This window comes from Emericellopsis atlantica (genome assembly GCF_019669845.1).
Source record: "Emericellopsis atlantica unplaced genomic scaffold F5Z01scaffold_29, whole genome shotgun sequence".
NCBI lineage: Eukaryota > Fungi > Ascomycota > Sordariomycetes > Hypocreales > Bionectriaceae > Emericellopsis > Emericellopsis atlantica.
The window spans coordinates 167295-187233 of record NW_025764731.1 but is presented as its reverse complement, the minus strand read 5'-3'; the positions used below and the strand labels follow the sequence as shown (position 1 = coordinate 187233).

At 57.4% G+C, this 19939-nt stretch overlaps 8 protein-coding genes across 8 annotated transcripts; 2 read left to right on the top strand and 6 right to left on the bottom strand.

The window, feature by feature from the left end:
• Positions 1 to 2: 2 nt before the first annotated feature.
• On the top strand, positions 3 to 2014 carry F5Z01DRAFT_628021 (fungal-specific transcription factor domain-containing protein; the record flags this gene model as incomplete). The annotated part of the gene is made up of 2 exons (XM_046261570.1): positions 3 to 378; positions 441 to 2014. The coding sequence occupies 2 exons, from the start codon at positions 3 to 5 to the stop codon at positions 2012 to 2014; spliced, it is 1950 nt and encodes a 649-aa protein (XP_046115094.1).
• Positions 2015 to 2257: 243 nt separating this feature from the next.
• Positions 2258 to 3975, bottom strand: F5Z01DRAFT_296184 (uncharacterized protein). The gene is made up of 2 exons (XM_046258854.1): positions 3575 to 3975; positions 2258 to 3516 (listed from the first exon to the last, which is right to left on the bottom strand). Exons 1-2 carry the CDS (start codon positions 3649 to 3651, stop codon positions 2502 to 2504), a joined length of 1092 nt encoding a protein of 363 aa, XP_046115093.1. The 5' UTR covers positions 3652 to 3975; the 3' UTR covers positions 2258 to 2501.
• A 573-nt stretch (positions 3976 to 4548) lies between these two features.
• Positions 4549 to 4860, bottom strand: F5Z01DRAFT_639569 (uncharacterized protein; the record flags this gene model as incomplete). The annotated part of the gene is made up of 1 exon (XM_046262450.1): positions 4549 to 4860. The coding sequence occupies one exon, from the start codon at positions 4858 to 4860 to the stop codon at positions 4549 to 4551; it is 312 nt and encodes a 103-aa protein (XP_046115092.1).
• Positions 4861 to 5764: 904 nt separating this feature from the next.
• F5Z01DRAFT_639568 (uncharacterized protein) lies at positions 5765 to 7249 on the bottom strand (the record flags this gene model as incomplete). Its single annotated transcript, XM_046262449.1, has 1 exon — positions 5765 to 7249. One exon carries the CDS (start codon positions 7247 to 7249, stop codon positions 5765 to 5767), a length of 1485 nt encoding a protein of 494 aa, XP_046115091.1.
• Positions 7250 to 8989: 1740 nt separating this feature from the next.
• On the bottom strand, positions 8990 to 10784 carry F5Z01DRAFT_677161 (ferric reductase NAD binding domain-containing protein; the record flags this gene model as incomplete). The annotated part of the gene is made up of 2 exons (XM_046265331.1): positions 8990 to 9023; positions 9082 to 10784. 2 exons carry the CDS (start codon positions 10782 to 10784, stop codon positions 8990 to 8992), a joined length of 1737 nt encoding a protein of 578 aa, XP_046115090.1.
• Positions 10785 to 11592: 808 nt separating this feature from the next.
• On the bottom strand, positions 11593 to 12377 carry F5Z01DRAFT_628098 (ubiquitin-conjugating enzyme/RWD-like protein; the record flags this gene model as incomplete). The annotated part of the gene is made up of 4 exons (XM_046261576.1): positions 11593 to 11732; positions 11786 to 11999; positions 12078 to 12123; positions 12334 to 12377. 4 exons carry the CDS (start codon positions 12375 to 12377, stop codon positions 11593 to 11595), a joined length of 444 nt encoding a protein of 147 aa, XP_046115089.1.
• Positions 12378 to 12888: 511 nt separating this feature from the next.
• On the bottom strand, positions 12889 to 14481 carry F5Z01DRAFT_295965 (glutaryl-CoA dehydrogenase). Its single transcript, XM_046258853.1, has 2 exons — positions 14168 to 14481; positions 12889 to 14115 (listed from the first exon to the last, which is right to left on the bottom strand). Exons 1-2 carry the CDS (start codon positions 14367 to 14369, stop codon positions 13043 to 13045), a joined length of 1275 nt encoding a protein of 424 aa, XP_046115088.1. The 5' UTR covers positions 14370 to 14481; the 3' UTR covers positions 12889 to 13042.
• Positions 14482 to 16604: 2123 nt separating this feature from the next.
• F5Z01DRAFT_297387 (phosphatidylinositol-4-phosphate 5-kinase its3) lies at positions 16605 to 19931 on the top strand. The gene is made up of 3 exons (XM_046258857.1): positions 16605 to 19022; positions 19074 to 19815; positions 19911 to 19931. Exons 1-2 carry the CDS (start codon positions 16989 to 16991, stop codon positions 19722 to 19724), a joined length of 2685 nt encoding a protein of 894 aa, XP_046115087.1. The 5' UTR covers positions 16605 to 16988; the 3' UTR covers positions 19725 to 19815; positions 19911 to 19931.
• The last annotated feature ends 8 nt before the right edge of the window (positions 19932 to 19939 follow it).

Here is a 19939-nt window from a genome sequence, read left to right as displayed (position 1 = left end):
CCATGAACGACGCCGCCGCCCCCAACGCTGCCGAATACCCTGCCTCGTCCACGTACGCCGACTCGTGGGGGTCCGGCGGAAACGCAGAAGACCTCGAGATCGACCAGGAGGAGACGCAGTGGGAGCAGGACTCGGAGGGTGCCCTGGTCATCCCCAAAGTCGAGGCCGACGAAGACATTCCCCTCGACCACGTCAAGCCGGTGCCCACGACCGACAGCACGGCAAGCCCGGCCAAAGTGAAGCGACCCAGGGGCCGTCCGAGGAAGCACCCACTCGTGTCCGTCGTCAGCGCCACAAAAGTCACAAAAGGACGCTCCAAGACGGGCTGCATCACATGCAGGAAGCGCAAGAAGAAGTGCGATGAGGCCAAGCCAAGGTGTAAGTGCACCTGGGTCTCTGGCCAGGTCTACTACCCACGTTTGTCTGACAGAGCACTATAGGTATGAACTGCGAGAAGAACGCAGTGGTCTGCGAGGGCTATCACGAGAAGCAGGTCTGGCGCAGCGGCAAGGAGAGGGCCGAGCAGGAGCGCATCGAGCAGACGGCCAGCATCACCAACTTTCCCCTTTTCCACGGCGTCGAAACGACAGAGGACCGCATCTTCTGGAAGCACTATGTCAGCAACCTCAGCAACCTGCTCACCGTCGAGGGCGAGTCGAAGAATGCGTTCAAGGACATTATTCTGCACCTCGCCAACCGACACCAGGGCCTCATGCACTCGATCCTCTCCATCAGCAGCAAACATATTGACTGGGACGCGCCGTACGGGAAGAAAATGCTGGACGAGAATCCGACGAATCTGTTTGCGTTGCAGGAACGATCCGTCTACCACCACGACGAGGCCATGAAGCGGTTCTGGGAGGACATGAGCCACACAGTCGACCGAAACGACCCGCATTACGAATCGGAAGAGTACCAGACCACGCTGTGCGCCCGATACGGACAGATCATGTGCCGCGTTCTGCAGACGAGGATCGAGGGCAACAACAGCGGCGAGCACCGACTTCATCTCAAGGGCTACCAGGCGCTCATCGCGGACTCGCCACCACTCGACCCGACCTTTTATACTTTCATCACCGAGTTCTTTCAATATCACATCTACGCCGACGACCTCTTGTGGCACCCGGACACGAGCCCGGAAAGGTTGTCCTCGGAGGACTGGCGACCCGTCGCTCCCATCCAGCCCCAGCGGCTCGTGGGCGTCTCGGACGGCCTGCTGCACTGGCTGGCCGTGGTGAGCGGCTTGCGGGTCGTCATCCGCCAGAACATGATCATGGGCACCACGGAGCCGCCCGTCGACTACATGATGCTCTTCAGAGCCGCTGAAATTAACAGCGCTATACAGGAGTGGCAGCCAGAATGGCCGGCCACCGATAGCAGGCACAGGATCTGCCTGCTCTACAAGCAGACCATGTTCATCTACCTCTTTAGGACCATTTACCCGCCATCGGCGACGCCGCAGTCCACCGTCAGCGGGCTGTCCTCGACGCCTTCGTCATCCTCCTCCACGCCCCAACGCAGGGCGTCCATGGCGGCGAGCGTCGTATCCACCGCATCAGCACCCATGTCGAGTTCCACCTACAACAGCTACCCGCCGCACAGGGGCCCGACACGACACAGCTCGATGCACGAATACGACTCCCGCGGCTACGCCTCCTCGAGGGGGTCCTCGCCACAGAACAAGAAACGCGCCGTGCTCGATGACCCAAGACTGATCAGCGCCGTCGACGAGTCCCTGAGTCTCCTCGAGTCCTTTGGACCCTCGGACCCGGCGCAGACCCTGCTGCTCATCCCGTGCATGCTCGTCGGCGTGGCGTGCTTCGACCCGGAGCGACGCGAGAGGCTGCGCAAGGCGCTGCGCGCCGTACGCGGCTACACGGGCATGCGCAACTGCGACCGCATCCTCGAACTGCTCGGCGGCGTGTGGGCCCTCATGGACGACAGCGAGTGGGTGGCCGTCTGGGACTGGCAGGCCGTCGCGCGGCGCATGGGCGTGGATGTTCTCTGCGCGTAATGGACACTACAGCACACGACGAGGGGGATTGGAAAAGAGAGATACAGGAATGCTTTTCATATAGAGGCATTTTATATAGAGACAAGACGCTATAGCATACAGGGGCTCAAAGAGCTTGAGCTCTCTCCGCTACTACCTCTGGCATGTCGCTGGGGTAGTAGGTATCATCATCATCACTAGGATAGACGGCGTTTGGGGCGTTGCTGGGAGCATCGCGCACGGATAGAGGCGTTTTTTTTTTCATACTTGGCCACGACGCCATGTCTGTCAATGCATCCGTTTTTTTGGATGATATTAAACACATTGCTTCGTCAAAATGAAAAAAGGGGCCACGCATCGTCCCGTCATGGCTTCTCGTATCGACAATACTCGTTCGTCCACGGCTGACTACCTTACATTTTGCAACTCAAGCCCAAATCAACCCAGCAACTCCGTTTCGCAACCTACATACCGGCCAGCAGTATCAAGCATTGCTGCAAACCCTTACCTACTCTTTCCGTTGCTGCCCCTCGAAGTAGAACTTGCCCAGCGGTTGTCCCGGCGCGCCGGCGCTGCTCATCGCGTTAGGCCCTGCGCTCGACTCGCCGTGATCCAACCGCTGCTGCACAATGTGCTCTGCCTCCCTGACGGGTCCACGCACGGTGGTGTCAATGTACCCGTCGTTGCTACCGGCCTGGGGATGCTGATCTGCCGCGATGCCGTCCATCAGCCTCGCGTCGCGACGCTCTTGCAGGGCGGCCGAGGTACTCCCGTCCCCGGTCACGGCAAAGTCGCGTTCCCGCCGCGCGTCGCTCAGTCCTGAATTCGTCCGCTCCAGAACCCAAGCCTGATGCGCGGCCGTGCCAGGCGCCGGTCGTCGATGGTAGATGGGCCCGGAGACGGTGCTGCCCGCACCCTCGCCGAAGCCGACTAATGAGGCGGATCCATCGTCGTCGCTCATCCGGTCGTCGTCATTCTGCGGTGGCATGTCCTCGTCCATGGCGTAGTGGTCTCCCCCTGCGCTTGTCACCGAGCCAGCGCCCCTATACCCTGTGCCTGTGCTGAGCATGTCCTCGTCTCGTTCCGCCGCCGTCGTTCGCGCGTCGTCCCCCGCGTGGCTCTCGGTGGCGTGACTCTCCGTCGCACTGGCCGTGCCCACTGTGCTCATCTTCGTCACGGCCACGGGTTGGCCATTGCTGTCAAAGTACGACGGCGTCACCGGGTGCTGCGGCGCGTAGTTGGCCGGGAAGCCGGTCGATGTCGGGGTCGTCTGGGAGGGCGAGGGCGAGGGCGCGCCGCCCCCGGCGCTGCTGGGTGGTGCGCGCAGGGTCGAGACGCGCTCGAGGCCCGCGAGACGGGAGATGCGGTCGGCGCGCTCTGCTTCGAGACTGGTGGTCGATGGGTTGTGCTGGTGGCCGCCGCGCTCGAAGCCGGGGCCTTGGGGGAAGTGGCCGCGCTGGCCGTCCTTGATGGCGGTTGTGGAGAGGGCGCTAAGGGATGTGGTCGTGCTGGTGGGCGTGCCGCTGTGACTGGTTAGCAGGGGAACGAAGCGCAAACGTAGCGAGATTGGGGAGAGCATACGGCATCTCAGAAGGGGTATCTGGGTTGGACCGTGGCGGGGGTATGGTGATCGTTGTGGGTGGGATTCCTTGCGCCATGGTTGCGCTGGCGGGTGATATGTTCAGAGAGTAGTAATTGAGAGTCTTATTACTGTCTGCGTCGCTATGGTCTTGATGATTGCTCGATATGGGTTGGTCGCGGAAACGAAAACGTGACTATCACAAGTGTTGGTGTAGTTAATAACGTGGGATGGAAGAGCTTGGGGATGGTGAAACTGCAAGATTGCTCGCTTCCTTTGTTGCTCCTGCCAGAACTTAGAAGCCCACCATCACCCACCTGCCGCCCGCTCTCCAGCGGCCCAGGTCCAGGCTCCAGCTAATCTATTATAGGTAGCCTATTCCCACTTCAGGACTTCAGGGACCAACCGCCTGCGAATGCAATGCTAGGCATTGCTAGCGATTGATGACGTAGCATCCAGGCTAGAGACCAATTCGGACTGGCCTCGGGGCCCCGCAGGAGCTGGACAGCGTCCTGCTGACAGGATGGGATTGGTTTGTTGGGTAGGACAGGCCTCTTAGATCATGTACTTGTACGGAGCTACGGATAGCTGATGCGGTCGTTGCCCAGACGGAGAATGTCGGATGCGTTCTGGACCAACTTGGCTCTTGTCCGGCCGTGAGAAGCAGACCCAAGAGCCTTAGCAGCTTGCCGCAGTAAAACCGCCCATGCCCTGTTAGTCACTAGCGCAAAGGGCATGGAGCGAGCCAGCGACACCCAGCAAAAGTTCAAGATTCGTCACCACTGAAAATAGCATAAACTCGTAGTATTTCGAACAGCTATAAGTATGGGATTTCTTCTTGGTTTCAGGTAACGCAGATTTCGGAACAAGCAGAATTCACGTTGCGCGTAGCTATCCAAGTACATGTTCCCGTCGTATCCCCCAAATCATGACATGGACAGACTGAAGACCTCGACATCGCACCCTCACCAACAAATCATGCTACTGCCAGCATGCCGATGATCATGATACCAGAGGCAATGCTCAAAGCCACAAAGCCCGGGTCTATCAGCGACAACGCCGCACTATCGCCCCTTGGCGCGCTGGCTGTTGCCTCGACCGATGGTTGCATCCAGGTAGATGTTTCGATGACCACTTTCGTGATGCTGAGGATGCCCGTCTCTGCCGCAAGCGAGCTGCCCATGGCCTCGGTTGCGTTGAGACCGACGTCGACGGTGATGGTGCCGGTGCCGATATGACTAGCGACAGCCCAGGTGAAGAAGAGAATGAGATAGGCAAAGATTCTCATGTTGACTGACTGAAAGGAGTGGAACGGGGCAAGAATGCTCCCTGTGGATGTTGTTGTAATGAGTGGACAGAGTTGAGAAACTCCAGGCGCAAGTTGATGGTTGAAGAGGTGGATATCCTTCCGCTACTCGGTGGACAGGGTCTCTATAATAAAGTAGTTAGATCTCATCATGCAGATTCGGTTCTCGCATTCGCAACGCGTTGGTATGCCGGGCGGTCCACAAACAGCCTTGTCGCGGTTGCCCCTGGCGAAGGGTTCGGGTGTCTCATGGAGCGAGACATCATCCGTGTGTTCGAGACGGGCCTCATGTCTTCGCAGATTCCAAGCCTCACGCGAGAAAGCCTGGCATCACCCCGGGACGAGCAAAGCATGCGCGCCCTCGGGGGATGGCGTCGTATTCAGGAACGCAGTCGACCTGTGCGGTTGTGCATGGCAGGTATACCAGTGTCAAAGAGGCCCTGGTAGGACAGCACGCCTGTGCCGTATAAGCAAACAAGCACGATGGTAGGGAAGAAAGCATCTCACCTGTCGTCTTCACTTCCCCTAGCTGCCATGCACACTTTCGGATTGCTCGAGATCCGGTGGCCATTGTTTGCACCATTTATACCCCTGACCACGTCGACCATGGACATGCTAGCACCTTGGGGATACACCCTGCGGGATAGATAGTGACGAGTAGGAGAGATGAGACATGATAAATTGTTTGCGCGTACACGACATGTGTGCGGTATTATATGCAAAAAGATAATAGAAAAGTTTGCCGACTTTCACTTTCCCTCTTCCTATGTAATGTCTCTCCCAAGCGAGCGCCATCATTAAACTACCAAACTCCCATTCCTATGTGCATCGTAGATTCTTTGTTTTAGTGTACGTATCAGCGCCATGTCTGTCAAGATCTGTCTGACTACCGATAGTTCTCTGACGGCATCTCGTACACTGGGCCATGAGACTGGTTCAGGGCCGGTTGGCTGTCAATCTCCGTGGCATGGGGGTTCGCCCAGCGAGAGGCGGCAGCATCGTTGTGCGCACCGAGCTCTTGCGGTTGCGCGTAGGAGGCGCTGTCCATCTCGGCGGCCGTGGGGTGCTCAGGCAGGACATCAGGCCCGGACTGCAGAGTACTAGTCCGGTCCGTGGGACGAGAGTAGGCCGTGTCCGGGCTGACGGGGCTGGGCGACAGCGGGCCCGGGCTCTTGTTGATGCCCGAGGCGCGCGTGTAGGCGGCGCCGTAGGGTTCAGGCTTGGCGTACCCGGCGCGACCATCGCCCATGGCTGTCCCGCGGTATCCCTCGGGCGCCTGGTATGGCTTTGGTCCGGCTGCAGCAGCAGCAGCGGGCGCGAGGCGGCTGTTGGTGGAAGGAGTGTGGGACATATCGGGCGTGCGGGGACCAGCGGCAGCGCCAGCAGCACCGCCGGCGGCGGCGGCACCGACAGGGACCTCGGAGGCGCCAAAGGCATTGTCGTCAGGGTCGTACTTGGGGCTGTTGCGGCGCTTGCGCCAGCAGAAGAAGACGATGGCGCCGATGATGGCGAGCGCAGCGACACCGACACCAGCGCCGATGCCAGCCTTGGCACCAGTCGACAGACCACCGCTGTCTCCGCTGCTGCCACTGCTGCTGTCGCCGCTGCTCGTCTCGGTAGGCTGGGTGATGCCGGTGGAAACACTGGAGCTCGTGACGGTGAGGGTGCTCGTAACAGTCACAGTGGTGCTAGCATTGGCCTGCTCGGTCTCGGTCACGGATTCGGTCACCGTCGTGCGGCTCGTAGCGGTCGAGACGGCGGTGCGGGTGACGGTGTCCACCACGGTGGTATCGGCGCCCTTGTCCCCGGTGACGGTCTTCGTGACAGTGATAGTGTCACGCTTGGCGAGATGAGCCCTCGGCTGGGCCATGTCGGGGCTGTGCTCAACAGCGGACGTGACGATCGGGGCGGGCGCGTCGGTGGTCGGGATGGCATCCACCTGGGCAACGGTGCGCATGGCCAGTTCAATGGCGCGACGCTTGTTGGCCCATTCTGTGGATGTCTCGTAGATGGTGGTGGTCGCGGTTTTCTCGTCGCTGCTGGTGACAGTAGTGGTCTTGAAGACGGTCGCTGTCACGGCAATGGTGGTGGTGCGCGTGGAAGACACCGTCTTGGTACTGGTGTCGGTATTGCCAGAGCCGCCGCTTACGGTTTTAGTGACGGTGACGGTGGTGTCACTGCTGCTGTCTTCCGTGGTCGTGCTATCTCCTCCATCGGTAGTCGTGGGGTCGGCCTGTGTGGTCGTCTCCGTGACCATATTCATTTCGGTGCTGACGGCATCGCTGCTAGAAGTGCTTTCGTTTTGCCTCTTGGCAATTTCGCCGGCGGTGCCGAGGGCGATGAGAAGGGGGAGACCCCAAATTGGCCTCATGATGGGCAAGGGCGCAAAGACGTGGCAAAGACAGAGAGAAGGAAAAGGAAAATAGTAGAGAAGAATTAATAGGGTGCGAAGGGAAGGGCCAGGCGTCGGCGAATGAGTGTCGGGATGGCTGTGGCTGAATGAGCGAGTGTTCTTGTTTGGTGATTTGGGAGGAGGATGCGACGAAAGAGTTTGGTGGCCGTTGCGTGCGCGTGAGCACAAAGGCAGTTAGATGGGCGCTGGGCTACGGCCACGGTCACGGTCACTGGCCAGTGGAGCGATGGTGGTGGATACGAACTCGGGTCGGCTAAGCACCGCCATCCATCCACGATCCATCCAGTCAGTCGACTGGAGCCCCGAACACGAGGAGGTTGCGCGCTGACGCTGCTGCGGTTGGTGCGAATTGCAAAGGGCAATGTCTTTTCCTGAGGCTGATGTCAAATCGATGCAAGTCTGTAGGTAGTCGATCAAATGTCAGAGCCGCTTCCCCCATAGTAATAAGGGACCTCTGTTGGTCTCGCGGTGATTCGCTGGTCGCTGCCGGGAGTGGGAGCGACCAGGCTTGGCCCTGGGGTGCAGTCAATGTGGATCGGGCCGAGTGCGAATGAGAATTGCGTACGCAGTTGGCGTCGTCACTGTCAGTACTCCGTACTGTTCAAAAAAAATCGCTCGTCTTCCAACAAAAGTGACGGGACGTATGATAATTCTTGATGGTGATGAAGCATTCGACGACCAGGCGGTTATGCATGGAGGGAAGGCACATTCCAATTACGGATATGGCTGGCAACAGGCAGGTGCCCCGACGGGTAGCAGCCTAATTAGGAGGAAGGAAGGCAACGTCACACATTGGCATTCTGATGTGACCGTAATTATTTCTCACGGTCTTCTTATCCTCTTCTGCTTCGGTCATTTCAACTCCCAAAACTACTTATCACTTACCTAAAGTACCTGAGGCTTTGATCACCCTTGCTCAGTGACCCTCCCTCCGACAGACTGCTTGTCTGAGCTACCGGCATCCATCTCTCAGCAACATCATGAAATCCCTCTTCCCCTAGCCTCGGCTGGATGCGTTTTCGCCAGTCATATGACGGCTCTGGACATTGTTCAGACAAATCTAACCGTCTCCAAGTCAATGACACTGCGTCGTCCGCTTGAAGTATTGAGGGTAATGTTCCCAGGCCCCGTATCGCAGTAATATAAATGGAAGATCTTGGGCGAACAATCCATTCCTTGGCATTCTATACACCGAACTTTACAGAAAGCCTCGCCAATTGCCCAGACAGCTGATACATCACCGGCATCATGAACAAACTCGATACCACTTTCTGCAGACAGGTCACGTTCGCGTTATAGGCGTGTCGGCCATCCAGAGAAGTTGAAGGTGATGTGCGGCGCGAGACAAGGGTCGTCTCTCCAATGATCCAATGGTTTCTATCGATCTCGCGGATAGACCAGTGACTACTACTATTATTATTATTAGCCGCAGTTCTGAGCGACTATCACTGCTCAGCCACACTCACTCTACAGAGTAGCCTCGGATTATGATTCACATGTTTCACTGTGCGCAGCGCAGACAGAACCATTGGCTGCCCTGCCTCCAGGATGAAGCAAGACAGCGGCAGCATGTTTCTTCGCAATCATGCGGTGGTGAGGGAATCGTCACATTTTCATAAGCATGTCTAGTCTAGGGGGGGGTATTTCATGCGTCCTGCGCCTTTGTTGCCCGTCAACACCGCACACAAAGAAAAGTAACTAGAAATTCTCCTTCCCCCACACAAACGAGAACCTGTTGTTGGTGTCAGTCACTTTGTCTTGTCTCTGACGAAAGATTCAAAAAAACTTACCCAGGCTCGGTGTACTTGTTGCAGTACACGTGCAACGCGCTCCCCAGCCCCTTGGGCCCGCAGAAGAAGACACCCGCGTCCGTGGGCGCGTGGAGTTTCCGGATGCCGCGAAAGATCATGTCCCAGTTGGGCCGGCCAAAGTTGGTCGGGCTGCGCAGGCCGGTGATGGTGTCCTTGTCGGCGTTGGCGTCGTTGATCATAATGTTGGTCGCGTCGTCCGCCTTGATCTTGGCCGTGAGGTAGGTGTGAATCTCGATCCGGTTGTCCAGGTCCTGGGCCTCGACGGCCAGCAGCAGCGAGCGGAACCACTCAAAGGAGCCAAAGTCGCGGCAGATCCAGAAAAAGTACACCTTGCTGAGGCGCGTCCTCTTCTTGGGGTAGTTCATCCGGTACCAAATGGACTTGAGGATCGAGGCGAACGGCGTCACGCCAATGCCCGCGCCCACGAGGATGGACACGTCGTACTTGAAGACATCCTCTGACGCCGAGCCAAACGGACCGTCGACGTAGACTCGGGGCAGCGCGCGTCGCAGCGTCGGGTCCATGTTGTTGCTGTTGTTACCGTTGCTGTTGTCCTTGCCGCTCACACCAACAACTTTGCTCGTCTCGGCCTTCTTGTCCCAGTCGCAACCGAGCGTCTTGCCCAGCTCCTTGGTGAAGTCACCCACGCACCTCATGTGGATGGAGATGTAGTCCTCCTCCGGCGCACTCGTGAGCGTAAAGGGGTGGTACTGCCAGAGCGACACCGCCGGGCAGCACAGGAAGATGTACTGGCCCGCCCTCGTCTTGGTGTTCTCCTTCTTGATCTGGATCTCGCACACGTTGCTCGGGTGCTGGACGACCTTGGAGATGTACGTCTTGTGTCGTCCACGGACCTCGCGCGCCACGCGCTCCGCCAGGTAGATGAAGCCTCCGTACATCCAGTACTGCCAAAAGACGCCAATCGCCGAAGCGCCCAGGCTGGTGCAAAAGGGGGCCACGTCCGGCTGGATCATGCAGAAGGCACCGTGGATCGCCCAGAACAGGAAGAAGACGATGAACATGTGGTGCGTGTACCAGAAACGCTCAAAGTTGGCCCTCCGTGTCTTCTCAATGGACGTGGCCACCATGCCTGTGAGCGCAATGAGCATGACATAGCCCGTCCATCCCGGGCCCGAGGCAAAGTTGGCCAGGAGAAAACCGTAGAATCCTAGTCCGTTCTTGGCGGCGATCTTGCCAAAGTTGACCCAGTGGGCAATCGTGTGCAGCCACGAGAAGAAGAAGATGCTCCACGCCGTGACCTTGTGGAAGGTGATGTTCTTGTCAAACTGGATGATGCCGTTCAGCGGCGTCCTTCGCAGCAGCGAGATGAGCGTGCGGCACACGGGCAGCAGTATGATGGCAACGTCCACGTGTAGCACGAGGGCCGCCGCTCTCGCCGCCACAAAGGTGAAGCCTATGTCTCGCTGTGAGGATCGCAGACTCTCCTTCATGGAGTAGTGTACGCAGCCAAACGCAAAGATGAGCGCATGCGCGAGACTGAACACAAAAACGAAGAACCGGCGATATCCCTCGTTGATCATCCACCGACCGAACTTTTGCTGTGGTGAAAGCTCCTTTTGTTGTTCCTGGGTCATCTCGCCGGATAGGAGCATCCGTGTGAGAGGCGTCCATCGCGCGCGCTCCGTGGGTTTGTCGGAGACGTAGTACGCATCGTAGGACATGGTATCGGTAGGAGAGCCTCAAAGGGCTTTGGAGGATCGAAAGGCAGACCAGCTGAAGCGAATGAAGGGCTCGTGAGAAATTATGATTAGCGAAAAGAGAAGAGAAGAGAACGTGTCCTGCAGTTCATGTCAGTCAGTCGCGGGCCTTTCTCACTTGTAGTGGCAGCAGCAACACGTACCAGCACTGGGAAACCGATTGAACAAAACAAGTAGCGGAAAATTAAACGATTTGAGATGTCAAGCGAAAGGAAGAGATGCACTGGCAACACATTTTTACTTGGCTGTGTCGAGACGAACGATATGACCCTGACCCCCCGGCCCTAATAATCGACCACCGTCCGTCCGCGCGTCCAGGGGCCCAAACGTGGTTCTCGAGCATTCGCAAAAAAATCAGCCCATTGCTAGTCACTGTTTGTCTCATCGCTTCGCCATTCGCCTGGGCAGTTGCAACTTGCAAGTGCTGTTTGCGTGGCCTGCGTCGGGGGAGCATGTGAAACGCGGCCCTGCCACGGCTTGTGTCGCAGATCCTGTCGCGCCTCCTGAGTCTGGGCGGCTACGCCCAATCGCATCGTGCGATAATCGCATCTACCGAGTCACCACAAGCTTGTCTTCTTTCACAGTAGTTTCTTCAAGATGCAATGCTGTTATTGAGCTGTCAAAAGCTCGTCAATGCTAGTTGTACTGTACCGTAACTCTCAATAACCCAAGTACCACTCATTGCCTCTCTCAGTGATATGTGTCTCCGACGCCGCCGAGCTGAGCTTGTCGTCGCCTCCTCCCGCGCACAACCAAACTCGCACTGCCCGTCTCAGATGGCATACTTGCGAGTCCACTCCCGGGCTGTCGCCTCGTATCGCGGACGGTCTGTCTTGTACACGTGGGCAATCTCCGGGACGAGCGGGTCATCGGGGTTGGGGTCCGTCAGCATAGAGCAGATGGAGAGGAGTACTACCGCATGTCAGTCACCGTCATGCAAGATATGTCACCCGAGCGTATCCTACCTTTGCTGATGGTCAGCGCGGGACTCCACTGATCACGCAGAATGTCGAGGCAGATGCTGCCGTTGGAGTTGATGTTGGGGTGGTAGATTCTGGTGGTGAAGTTGACCTTGGGAGGCTTGAAGGGGTAGTCGGTGGGGAAGTGGATGGCGAGGAAGAAGACGCCGCCAGAGTAAGGTGAGTCGCCAGGGCCCATGATCGTCGCTTGCCAGTGAAACTGTGCAGAGTTGTCAGCATGATGATGATGGTGATGGTGATGCCCTGCCGGGCTGCAACAGGGCGCTGCTTGTCTTACCAAATCTTCACCAACTGGACCGGCGGAGCATGACGAGGGAGGGTCGCTGTGAACAGGTTAGCCATGGGACATTTCTCACACTGGCATCGCTTTGCCCGCTCGGCACGTCTGCCACGCTGGCACGGCGCTTCGTGATCAATTTGCACAATCCCATCCTCCAAGGACCCCGCTCATATCTCAGCCCCACCTTGGGGTGTCTGGGAGCGCGAGCACGGCGGGCAGGCGAGCCATTTGGGGTAAAATCTGATAAACGTACCGGCCGAGGTCAGCGAGCTCCTTGTTGATGCGCTTCAGAGCCATCGTGTGTGGTGTTGTGTGGTGGGTGTTGGGTATCGAACGAAAGAAAGTATCGTGGTTGCGTGCAAAGCGTCGGCTCGCACTGGGAAAGTGTCTCCTGCAAGGCGGGATCCGGGTTAGCGACAATGCGGTTTGGTGACGGGGCCTAAAAAAAATAGTTTGGGAACGCACGACGAAGTTTGGTCGATCGAGAAAGTTTTCGGGTCTGTGTCAATAACGGTCCGCCGTAGCAAGGGTCTATCGTCGTCGCTCGTGATGGTTTGTGACGAAGAGAAGGATGGACTGCAAGGTGGGCGGATGGGAAGACAAAGTCGTCACTGCAAGTGGAGTGGCTGATGACTGGCCGGCCGGGCGCCCAACTGTGGTGCCGTCAGGTTTTTTGTCTGGGCCACACCCGCAACGCCACACACGAGGCGACTAACACGCCTCCACCAACATTTACATGGAGGCTTGTTAGCATCATCGTATTTCTCAGCATCATCTAATGCTCTGGTGATTCACACTCATCCACCCATATCCTTCGGTCACTTTCGACGCGTTGCCTTCCTTCAGAATGTCATCACAATATGCTATGAGTGCATTCCCAGTATCCGTAGAGCTCACGATTTCGCACGCACAAATCTGGATCAACAAGGTTCTCAGCTAATGAGGCTAGGACGCTACCATTATCATACAAATGCCTGCAAACCCGTAATGGCCCGGCCTAGAATCAGGCTGTGGATGTCGCTCTGTCCCTCGTACGTCTGTGTCACGAACAGATTCGCGACGTGTCTCCCGATGCCATATTCGTCGCTCACGGCGTTGCCTCCAAACACCTCCTGCAGCACGCGTGTGTTTCGCAGCGCCGCATCGCAGTTCTGGCGCTTGACCATGCTGATCATCTCCGGTGTCGCCTTGCCCTCGTCCTTGAGTCGGCCGACTTGGATGGAAGCGAGCGTGCCGTACGCCACGTCGGTGGCTGCGTCGGCGAGCTTCTTCTGGACCAGCTGGTATTTGGCAATGGGGTTGTTCTTGAACTGCTTGCGCTCCAGCGCATACGTGCGCGTGCGAGCCAAGGCGTCCTCGAGCGCGCCCATGACACCCAGCGAGATGCCGTAGCGGGCGCTGTTGAGGCAGCTGAAAGGACCGCGGAGACCCTCGACCTCGGGGAACATGTTGGCCTCGGGCACGGGGCAGTCGTCCATCTGGATCATGCCCGTGATGGAGGCCCTGAGCCCGTTCTTGTTCTTGATGGCTGGTGTTTCCAGGGTGCCGGGAGGACAGTCCTTTCTCTCGACCAGGAACCCCCGAATCTTACCCGTCTCCTGGAGCTTGCCCCAAATCATGAGCACGTCCGCGATCGGGCTGTTGGTGATCCATGTTTTGGAGCCGCTCAACAGGAGGTACCCCTTCTTCGTGGGGTGTGGTCTCGCTACGGTCTCCATGCTGCCAGGATCACTACCGTGGTTTGGCTCGGTGAGGCCGAATGCGCCTAGGATCTCTCCCTTGGCCATCCCGGGAAGGAACTTGTCCTTCTGCTCCTCCGTGCCAAACTCATTGATGCCGCCCATGACAAGAGATGACTGCACTGACATGCCGGAACGGTAGCCACTGTCGACACGCTCCACGGCGCGGGTGATGAGACCACCGGCTACAGTCGACACGCCCGCGCAACCGTAGCCAGAGATGTTGGCGCCCAACAGGCCCAACTCGCCCATCTCCTGCAGCATCTTGGCGTCATAATGCTCATCACGGTAGGCCTCTGAAAAGATTAGCGCTGTTCTCCCAATCTCAAGAAATTCAAAGAGACATACGTAGCACGCGTGGCGCCAAGCGCTCTTGACAGTACCGCTCGGCAGTCTCACCAATGGCAAGCTCTTCCTCGGTCAGGAGATTCTTGGAAGCAAGAGGATCTTCCCAGTTGAACGGGGCACCTGGCTGGACTGCGTAGAAGCGAGCAGCCGCCGGCTTCACTGAAGCCTGGCGCGCGCATGTCCTCAACACTGAGCGAAACATTGCAAAAACTGTTGAATGTGGTGATGTATTGGAGAGCAACTGCTCGGCAAGCCTCGGTCTGGGGAAACGGGGAACGATCAAGAGGGCCGAGGCCGATGACGGACCCCGCCAAGAGGTATCGGCGCCACCCGCCCCAGATTGTCGGCACAAAACTAGGTCTAGGTATTTACTTGGCTAGGACGGGGAACGTGCGTACGTATACGTATTGACCTCGTCGAGACCTTGTTAACTACCAGCTTGCGCCCTTTCATTCACTGACTTTCCAGGCACTTCGCTCAACCTGCTGTTTGCCAGCCCCGTCCCAGCACTACCCTCTGGGCTACGACTCTCTTCGTGTGGCGGGTACGTTTCCACGATGATTGTGTCTTGCGACAGTAGCCTAGCCCGCGATACACGAGCTAACCTCCTGCGCTCCTTTCCATCGAGTATGCGAGGGGGCATGTCAGGTAGTGCGCGATACAGCGTAGCTGAGTGTCCACCAAGGGACCGCCAGATCCGTGCGCTGCGGAACCGAAGGACAAGTCGAGAAGCAAGACCGGTGGGTGTTGGCGGCTGAGAACGGGAGACGCGACGGATCTGTTCCTGAAATCGAGCCTATGCTGGTCATTAACGCGTGCACATGAAAGCGGTCTTCCAAGACTCACGAACTTGTCGCCCTCTGTGTACCGTAGCTCCGGACAAGAAGTCATAGCACCACCCTACGGATCGTCCTGGAGAGAGGCACATGGGAAAAAGCTGGCCTTCTCACCCTGCGGTGGGAATTTATTGCTTGGTCTACCGCGGAACATCAACAGTGCTGGACTGCTGCTGGCGTGGTGAGTGAGATGGATTGCAACGTCGCCTTGGAAGGGGGGCTGAAGGTCAATGGGAGCTTTGGGTGAGGCATCGCCGCCAAGAGAGCTGGTTGACATGGTTTCAGAGGTGAGCTAACAGGTTTGTTATCGATATTGTAGCGGTGCAGAGGTTTGGGAGGATGAGCAAGTGAAAGTCGGCGCAGTGCTCTCGATGCTAATAGTCTAGATCTTGCCTCTGGGTCTCGTCTGGAGGGGTATCTGTTCACACGGGGCAAGTTGCCTGAGGTTGTGACCAAGTCGCTCTTCCCTCTCGTGCCTCAAGCACCGACTGGAGCACATCTCTTCGTTGCGCTGCTCCTCCGACAATGGGTTGGACTACTGCTCATCTACGCGTTCAAAAATGACGTATACTGTCTTGGACATCTTGACACTTGTGTCTTAAATTGGGAATAAGGAGAGGCTAGAGCGGCCCGTCGATCTTCAACATGGTCCCCGAACGCAGGAAATCACCCATGAGGTCATACCAGGACATATCACTTTGAGAGACGACTGGACGTTGAAACTTCAGGCCCAATTGCCCTGAGCGCATAATCAATGGTGATGCCAGCACCAATGTTGGTTGGTTCACTTGAACTGTCAATTGCAATTCCATGGAATCGGACAACCCGCAGTCTGATATCAGCTAGAAATCGGGCTTGTCCACAGTCCGAGGCTCTTTCGCCCGGATCGCTTCTAATTTAGTTGCACGCAATATTATGCCCAGAAGCTCGGTGAATGGCGCAGCATCCTCTAATTAGGTATGGCATAAAGTTCTGGATTCAACTATAGAACCACCCTGGTCCATTGGTAGCGGCTGAATATGTCGTGGCCCCCGGCGCATAACGCAATTCGCTTCTGGGGTGAAGATACGAGCGTCGAGCGCACAATGGTCAAGCCAAGCCTGCAAGGACAGACCAGGGTCTTCACATGCCGCAGAGGGACCACGCTTTATTGTGACAGACCAGTGAAATGCAGAGACGTGGCTGCGGCCCGATGACGGCAGATTCCAAACAGCCATAACATAGGCCCCATGATGTCGATGAGAGGGAGGATCTTTACCACATGGTAGTGAATGGTGGGCGATTATAATCTACAGTCCGAGGATAACGTGGTGGTTGTCATTTTGTCGCTACCTGGTCTATGTAGTTGACAGGGCACGGTACATGTACTTTACCTTGCCTTAGGTTCACCGTTCTTACAGTGGCCTCAGCCCCTGAAGCGCCCACTGCCTGCCCTGGAAGGCCTCATGTCATCGCCGCCCCGGCCAGAAGTGGACGACTGGAGCTGAACGACGAACTCTCGCTCACAACAACGACATCGTCGTCTTCCTAGCACCTAACTGCTGCTCTCGCTTTCATCACGTCGCCTGGCAGTTTCATGCATGCTCAACCATATCAATGTGTCCCATCATTTCGCGAATTGATTAGATAAGCCCGAAATCCTTCCACGCGATATTGGGGGTGCCAAGCCTCGACTCAGGCCGCGCCAGCAGCTCCACCACGTCCACTCCTGTCGGAACAGCCAAGCCAAGCCTTGAACGCTTTGGGCGAGGCAGAGGCCCTTTGCCAATTCCCTTCATTTCCGCTCCTCGCGACGCCCCAGCACCGCCATCACCCACTCGCCGTGTGTGCAGAGACAACAGACGGCGGCCAGCTGCCAGTCACTCCGTCTCGCTCCCACTGCCCCCCCTCAAGCTGGTTGGAGCGACGTAGCTTGTTTGACGATTCGATTCGACCACGAAACGACGATTGCGACGCCCGACAGGCCATCATCACATCAGGCCGCGATGCCCTCATACGTCGACCCGACACCCATCTACAACGACAGCGACGCCGATATCCTCAAGCTGGAGGCCGACTACGAGTATCCCAACCCCAAGGCCAACGGGGCTCACCCGGCCCATCGCATCCCACCGGCGGCCATCAATGAGCCCTTTGACGAGGCGTCCAACTCGTCCATACACGACTCTGACGCTTCAGGCTCTGCATTGGACACTGCACCGATGACTGCAGCGTCGACCACAACCAACACAAATGGCAATATCACGCGGGCCACGAGCATGAACTCTCTTCCTAACGGCAAGAGTGGAAGGAATGACGAACCCGCCCTGCCAGATCGGTCGCGTTTGCCCAACGGTGTCGTCGATGGCAGCCATGCCGAGAAACCAAGACGGAGCACAGAGCAGCAGAACAAGCCCAGCCTCCCCACAATACCATCAGAGGCCGGGTCATCGTCGTCACAAACCAAGTCGTTCTTCCCCCCAATAGCATCGCCAGTGGGCGAGCCCACAGCACCGCCGCCACAAGGTTCACCGCACCGCCTTTCTTCTCCTCCAGTCTACCACGGCAGCTCTGTCAACAGCCCATCATCACCTTCACATCTGCAACCGCCGCATCCTGGTGCCGCGTTGAAGCAAAGACACACGCTTGAAGTGCCCAAAATATCCTCGGCAAGAGTATCGAAAGATGGCATGGATTCAGCACAGGCTAGTGGGCGCTTCTCCCCTACCGTCGGAACCAACGCTGGCAGCGGGAGGAGAGCTTCCCTGAGCTTGGCGAGGCGGACAACGCGGTCTATGCAGTCCGACGCGCCGCGCGACGAGGTGGTCCCCGACGAGGATGCTGCACGCTGGGCAGAGGCATTGCGTCAGAAGCGGGCGAGCAAACGCAGGCGCAAGGAGGAAGAGGACGACGACAGGGTACTGGTCGGTACAAAGGTTGACGAGACGCACGCCAACTGGGTCACTGCGTATAACATGTTGACGGGAATCCGGGTGGCCGTCTCCAGGACAAACGCCAAACTCGACCGGGAGCTGACCGACGCCGACTTTGATGTCAAGCAGAAATCGACGTTTGACGTGGCTGGGAACGAGCTGGTCCCCTCGGCCAAGTACGACTTCAAGTTCAAGGATTACGCCCCTTGGGTCTTTCGCCATCTACGGTCTCTGTTCCGCATCGATCCCGCCGAGTATCTCATGTCCTTGACGGGTAAGTACATTCTCTCTGAGCTGGGCTCGCCGGGCAAGAGCGGCAGTTTCTTCTACTTTTCGAGGGACTACAAGTACATCATAAAGACGATCCATCACGCGGAGCACAAATTCCTCCGTAAGATCCTCAAGGACTACTACCAGCACGTCAGGGACAATCCCAACACCCTTCTCTCGCAATTCTACGGCCTGCACCGTGTCAAGGTGCCGTACGGCAAGAAGATTCACTTTGTCGTCATGAACAATCTGTTTCCCCCTCACCGGGACATACACACCACTTTCGACTTGAAAGGCTCGACAATAGGCCGAGACTATAGGGAGGATGATCTGGACAAGAACCCCCGGGCCACACTCAAGGATCTCAACTGGCTCCGCCGTAAGAGACAGCTCGAGCTGGGAATCCAGAAGAAGAGGATGTTCCTGGAGCAGCTACAGAAAGACGTCAAGCTGTTGAAGAAGCTGAAAATCATGGACTATTCACTCCTGGTGGGCATTCACGATTTGTCCCGGGGGAACGAAGAGAATCTCCGGGACAAGACGTTGCAGGTGTTCAACCCAGGAGGCGAGAAGGACCGTGGGGATGAGCCACCATCTGTGCTCTTGAGGACACCGTCCAAGTTGGAGAATGCGCGCAAGGCACGTGAATTGAGGCAGATGATCCGGTCCGAGAGGCCCGTGCCGATCGGTCAGGTGTTGGAAAAGGACCACCTCGAGGGGCAGGCCCGGCCCGGTTTCGTTTTCAACCAGGATGACGGTGGTTTCCAGGCGACGCATGAGGATAACACCCCGGCGGATGAGGTGTACTACCTGGGCGTCATTGACTGTCTGACACACGTGAGTACCCTTGCCATGTCCCACAAGAGGAGCGCAGCTGACATTAGGTAGTACGGAATGATCAAAAAGATTGAGCATTTCTGGAAAGGTCTGACCAATGACAAGACACAAATCTCGGCGCTCCCGCCTGATCTATACGGCGACCGATTCTACAACTTCATCGAGGGCAACACCATGTCCACGGAGGAGGCGCATAGGGAAGCGCAAAGGAGAGACGCGGAGATGGTTCAAGCATCGCGTACGTCACAGTCAAAGAGGCACAACACCATCCCACCCATGCCCGAGCACCTACCACCGGCACCACCACCCGATAGGACGATGTCGCCTGAAGGCCGAGAAGTCGTCGAGATGGCATCCGTGCAAGCTCATCGCACCGAACAGGCAGGCGCATCGGAGAGGCATGTGCCTGAGCGCACACTGAGGACGTCTGTGCCCGGCCAGCGCGACTCACAGCAAGCTGAGGCCATCCTGCCTGTGGTACAAGAGGCCGGGGACGACGACATGCGACCGAGGACCCCGGCCAAAGACAAGATGCTGCCCCCTACTCGCGCCCCGCCGCCGACACCGCCCAAGGCGAACAACGCCAGCAAGGCCGAGAGCTCAGACAGCGGCTACGGAGGGCAGCCCAGGCTCAGTAAGGAGAGTCTTCGTAACAAGACCCTTCCGCCTTTGCCAACCGAGTCAGGGCGCACGACGGCATAGTTAGCCTGGTTGTCATACCCCTGGGACTATTACTTTCCTCGGTAAATGTCGCGAATGGAGGACGGAGACTCATCATACCTTTTTGTTTCACATACACTCAAAACAAACCACGCGAGATACAAGACGCATCAACGAACGACCCCCATCGATACAAACGAAAGCGAAGGCAAGAAATGAGACCGGCACATTTGGATCTGACCCGCCTGTTAATTGTT

Coding starts and splice junctions, on each gene's coding strand:
- F5Z01DRAFT_296184 (XM_046258854.1), bottom strand. CDS start 3,651: ATGGCGCAAGGAATCCCACCCACAACGATCACCATACCCCCGCCACGG. Junction 3,517..3,574: donor GATACCCCTTCTGAGATGCC/GTATGCTCTCCC, acceptor AACCAGTCACAG/CGGCACGCCCACCAGCACGA.
- F5Z01DRAFT_295965 (XM_046258853.1), bottom strand. CDS start 14,369: ATGTTTCGCTCAGTGTTGAGGACATGCGCGCGCCAGGCTTCAGTGAAG. Junction 14,116..14,167: donor CTTGGCGCCACGCGTGCTAC/GTATGTCTCTTT, acceptor TAATCTTTTCAG/AGGCCTACCGTGATGAGCAT.
- F5Z01DRAFT_297387 (XM_046258857.1), top strand. CDS start 16,989: ATGCCCTCATACGTCGACCCGACACCCATCTACAACGACAGCGACGCC. Junction 19,023..19,073: donor TCATTGACTGTCTGACACAC/GTGAGTACCCTT, acceptor GACATTAGGTAG/TACGGAATGATCAAAAAGAT.